Genomic DNA, 5,505 nt, shown 5'->3' with positions numbered 1-5,505 from the left:
TGGCGTTTCTTCCACTGTGGAAGTGTTTCCTGTTCCAGGCAGTGCAACAGAGATTTTTTCACAGGAATGGGAGACACAAGGGATTCCTTTTTCCTCATCTCCTGTCTTTAAAAAGATGTTTCCTGTCGTTGAGACCATTAATGATTCAGGTGCACGGTGCCTAAAGTAGAAGGGTCAATTTCTATGCTGGCTAAGAGAACTACTATCCCTATAGAGCCTTGTTTTTCAACCGGTGTGCCGCGGCACACTAGTGTGCCGTGACACATCCTCAGGTGTGCCGTGGCATACCCGGCTGCTCTACAATTTTTTTTTAAAAAATAAATAAATAAATAATGTTTTCTGCAATATTATTGGTCACATATGTCACATGACCACATATAGACCCAGAGCACCAGTCAGTCACAGCTTTTTTGCGCACGTGACTACACATGCAGTGTCCCTGCTCTAGAGTCTAGACGTGTCCCAGACGGAGTCTTATTTTCTGGAAGTTAAGAACTGTGTGCCGCTCTGACAAGTACTGGTAAGTCATATGTACTAACTACTCACTACGACTACTGGACTCTATATAATTAGACTAGTCACTAGACTTAGAGAATATATTTTATAGTTACAGGAGTAGACTCTATATTTTATAGTTTGTTTCACCCTTGTATTTACTTACCGCTTTCAGAAGCTAAAATGTATTTTGGCCACCATTTTTTACAAGTCTTAGATAAATGAGTAGTAATAAATAATAGACTATTATTTATTCACTCATTTATCTAAGACTTGTAAAAAATGGTGGCAAAAATACATTTTAGCTTCTGAAAGCGGTAAGTAAATACAAGGGTGAAACAAACTAAAAAAAGGCACCTAGATTTAGCTTTCTGTGAGATTAACCACCTTAGGCAAAGTGTGAGTCGCAATGTTTAAAAACTGACAGTGTGTGCCGTGCGCATACATTTTTCACACTTGACTAATATGACTATTTTCCAGGCAGATCCGGCGCCACATGCTGGGGGCGCCCTAAGCCTGGAAAATAGTCATATTAGTGTGAAAAATGTAAGCGCACGGCACACACTGTCAGTTTTTAAACATTGCGACTCACACTTTGCAGGGGCACTGGGCATGTCATTTGTGTGGGCACAGGAACTACTGGGCACTGGGCTGGGGCCGCATTCACGACTCACGTGACGTCACTAAGTAGCTCAGAGTTGCGCTGCTGCTGCGCGCTGAGCCGGTACCAGTGAGACTGAGCTTAGTGACATCACGTGATGAGAGGCTGGGTGGTGGAGGCGGACTGGCGGAGCACTTGCGCTGGAGCTGCTGCTGTGAGAGGGAAACACATGAGGAGACAGAGCAGAGGATGGTTAGTAGGGGAGATGCAGAGGGAGGGCTCTCAACGCCGGGCAGTAGCTGCATGCATGTTGAGATGTGTGTGTGCTGGGGCTTGTTGGCTATATTTTTGTTTCTAATTAACAGTAACTTTCTAGTAAGGTGCTTCCTCCTGCCCCAACAGTACCTCACAAACAAGACAGAATATTGAGACTTCTGCATCAGTCTAACAAAGGTAAGACTGCAATGAGGAGGGAGACACAGGATATAAATATATAAAATATACATATAAAAATACTGCAGCTTTATTTTTAAAATCCATCTGATGGATTTTAAAAATAAAGCTGCAGTATTTTTATATGTATATTTTATATATTTATATCCTGTGTCTCCCTCTTCATTGCAGTCTTACCTTTGTTAGACTGATGGAGAAGTCTCAATATTCTGTCTAAATTAGGTCAGTAAAAATGTAATTGCAGATTTCATACCAAATGGCCTGTTTTCACTCACTCCTCCCTACTCTTGCCTTTCTTGTAGTGTCAGATTTAAAAGAAATTGGTAATGTCAAAATACCATGTGAGGTATAAAAGCAAATTTGGGGCTGCAATAATTAGTGTGGGCTCAATAGCAAAAGTTATTTTTTTGTTGTTGTCCTCTTTCTGGCATAAATGGGACACATTGGTCATAACTGAATAATATTTGCTAATTTACTGTAGTGATCCTCCTGCAAACTGTGTTTTGTTAAAGGGACAGTCTAGTCCAAAATACACTTTTATGATTCTGAGGGCATGTCATTTTAAACAATTTTCCAATTTACTGTTATCACCAATTTTGCTTTGTTCTTTTGGTATTCTTAGTTGAAAGCTAAACCTTGGAGGTTCATATGTTAATTTCTAAGCCTTAAGACCTCTTCTCTTAGGGCATTTTTACAGTTTTTCACCACTGGAGGGTGTTAGTTCATGTGTGTCATATTATAGATAGCACTCTTCTCACACAGTTGGGAGGTTTTATGGTGTCGTTGTGGGGGTATTGGGACTGGGGGGTGCATCAAAATGCACCTTTACCTGTGTAGACAAAAATCCTTGCACCGGCCCTGACCGGAGCCCTCACCCGCTCTCAGCACATGACAACCTGCTGTCTGCGAATGGTGAGGTACCTGCTGGGGCCTGGCACAGGTGCATGGGGTCGACTGGGTAAATGCTTTGACAATGGAGTGGGTGGGGTAATGATGTACCTGTTTGGGACACAGAATATGGATAGCAAGTCAGTGAATGCAGAATGTTTCTTGCATAACACCAGGTCTGTCTCACTTTTTCACAGCTCCTGAAGTAGAATTATATAGTGAGGGCATGATTGCATGCATGTATTTAGTGTGCATGATTATGTGTCCACACACAGACAAGCCTAAAGTGGATAGTTTTCTGTAGAAAGAATGTCCTACCTAGAGATGAGACGGTGCTTTGTGTTTTTTTGTTTTTTTTATAGACATTGACCAGATGGCTTACCTGTGTTTATTTTGTTCACATATACTGAGGTATCTGTTTGTGGTTTCCTGTTAGTATAAATGCAGAGCATGGTGCCTGGCCTCTGTGTGTATATAGATATTGACAAAGTGTGTCTGCCCTGTGATCTCTGTATACAGCGCCCTGTGATCTCGCCACTGACCAGATGTGCCTGCCCATCAGGCTTATACGGCCACTGACAAGGTGTGCCTGACACACATACATATATACAGTATATATATATATCTTGATAAAATATAGGGCTCGTCTTTTATTTTTTCCAGGGCTGTCGGTAGTTGCTGCTAACCTCCTACGTACTCATCCCAGACAGTTCTCCTACAGCGATGGATAAGTTCTTGAAAAGGAAAAATGCCAACTCTGAGCAAGGCCCTGCAAATAATTCAAACGAAGAGCCTGGTGTGAGTGGTGAACAAAAAAAAACAAAAATGGTGAGCTCAAGGCAATACAACGAAAGTTATCTTTCATTTGGATTTACTTTCACCGGGGATCCGACTGCACCTACACCGTTATGTTTGGTGTGTGGGGAAAAGCTATCCAACCATGCCATGGTCCCAAGCAAGCTTAAACGCCATCTCCAAACAAAACACCAGTCACTTCAAAACAAGAACACAGAATATTTTGTTCGCCTGCGTAAACACAATGAGAAGCAGGGAATTTTAATGAAAAAAAATGCAAAGGTGTCTGAGAGAGCTCTCAAAGCTAGCTACTTAGTAGCTGAACTCGTAGCCAAATCAAAAAAGCCACACACTATAGCAGAGACATTAATACTACCTGCCTGCAAAGCCATTGTGGCTGAGATGCTTAGCCCTGACGCGGTTAAAGAAGTAGCCAAAGTCCCACTCTCAGATAACACAATTGCTCGACGTATTGATGACATGTCTGCTGACATTGAAAGTGTTGTTTTGGAAAAGATACACATCAGTGGGAAATTTGCACTGCAACTTGATGAGTCTACGGACATTAGTGGACATGCTCAACTCTTGGCCAATGTGCGCTTTTTGGATGGAGACGCCATCAGAGAAAACTTCCTATTTTGCAAGGCATTACCAGAAAAAACAACAGGAGAGGAAATTTTTCGGGTCACATCAGATTATCTTGAACAAGGTGGACTTAAGTGGGAAAACTGCACGAGTGTCTGCACTGATAGGGCTGCAGCTATGGTCGGGCGCACAAAAGGCTTTGTTAGCAGAGTGAAAGAGAAACAACCAGATGTTATTGTTACACACTGTTTTTTGCACCGCGAGGCGCTTGTTGCCAAGACTTTACCAGCAGACCTAGCTTCTGTGTTGGATGATGTTGTGCGCATGGTAAACTTTGTAAAGTCAAGGCCTCTGAAAAGCCGCATATTTGCATCATTGTGTGAAGAAATGGGTGCAGAGCATAACGCCTTATTGCTCCATACGGAGGTCCGATGGTTGTCGCGCGGCAAAGTGCTGGCCCGTGTTTATGAGCTACGGGAGGAACTAAAAGTGTTTTTGACTAATGAGAGATGCGATGACGCAAAGCAGCTTGCAAGTGATGAGTGGTGTGCAAGGCTGGCATACTTGGCAGATATGTTTCAGCATCTGAATGAACTGAACACACGAATGCAAGACCGAAATGAAAACCTGCTCACAAGCACAGATAAAATTAACGGATTCCGTTCAAAGCTGAACCTCTGGCGACAACATCTGGAAAGTGACAACATTGACATTTTCCCACTCACCCAGAAATGTCAAGGAGATGTCAACACTTCTGTGCTGTTTGAGATAATTGGTAAACATTTGAAAACCCTTGAGGAGAAGTTGTCATTTTATTTCCCCTCAACCTCCACTGAATGCCTTGACTGGGTTAGAGACCCATATAGCTCAGGAGCAGTTTTTGGAAAGGACATGACTTTGCAGGAACAAGAGGAACTAACTGTACTGAGACAAGACCGTGGTTTAAAGCTAAGCTTTGCTGATCTACCTTTGGACAGTTTTTGGCTGACTGCTGCCAAGGAGTTCCCCATTCTGGCAAACAAAGCTTTTTCAACATTGCTCTCATTTTCCACAACATATCTCTGTGAACTGAGCTTTTCAAGCATGACTGCTATAAAAACTAAAAACAGAGAGATACTGAGGGCTGTTGAGGAAGAGCTTCGTGTGTGCCTTTCTTCAGTTCCTGCCAGGATATCGGCTTTGTGTTTATCTAAACAGGCCCAGGTTTCACACTGAGTTAGTAACTATACAAATTGAGAGACTAAACTGTTACTTTTTGTTTATTGTTCGTGTTTCCTCACTACTGTTGTTCACTTTGGTGTACCACTGTACTCAGTACTGTATTTTTGTAATAAATTATTTTTTCTTCATTGTTCATTTTTGTTTTTTGCACTTGTTGATGCATGTTGTTGTTCTCAGTGAGATTTTTATGGTTATTATTGTTCCTCTAGCTTTGGCAATACAGTTATAGTGACTGTCATGCATGCTAATAAAGCTTAATTTAATTGAATCGCTACAATGTGTGATTTATTACAATTTGGGGATGGTGGTGTGCCACAGGATTTTTTAATGTAAAAAAGTGTGCCACGGCAAAAAAAAAGGTTGAAAATCACTGCTATAGAGGATAGCTGCTCCTTTAAGGACAAAAACTGGAGGCTTAATAAAGAAGAACGTATGTTCATCTGGGTCTTTACTGGCAACCTGCAGTT

At 41.8% G+C, this 5,505-nt stretch overlaps 1 protein-coding gene across 1 annotated transcript; it reads left to right on the top strand.

Moving 5' to 3' along the window:
• The first annotated feature begins 3,160 nt into the window (after nucleotides 1-3,160).
• On the top strand, nucleotides 3,161-5,032 carry LOC128657684 (SCAN domain-containing protein 3-like). Its single transcript, XM_053712082.1, has one exon. The coding sequence runs from the start codon at nucleotides 3,161-3,163 to the stop codon at nucleotides 5,030-5,032; it is 1,872 nt and encodes a 623-aa protein (XP_053568057.1).
• Nucleotides 5,033-5,505: the final 473 nt, after the last annotated feature.

Source organism: Bombina bombina, chromosome 4 (genome assembly GCF_027579735.1).
Source record: "Bombina bombina isolate aBomBom1 chromosome 4, aBomBom1.pri, whole genome shotgun sequence".
Lineage (NCBI taxonomy): Eukaryota > Metazoa > Chordata > Amphibia > Anura > Bombinatoridae > Bombina > Bombina bombina.
The sequence above is the reverse complement of the archived record's forward strand: the minus strand, read 5'-3'. Positions and strand labels throughout refer to the sequence as shown.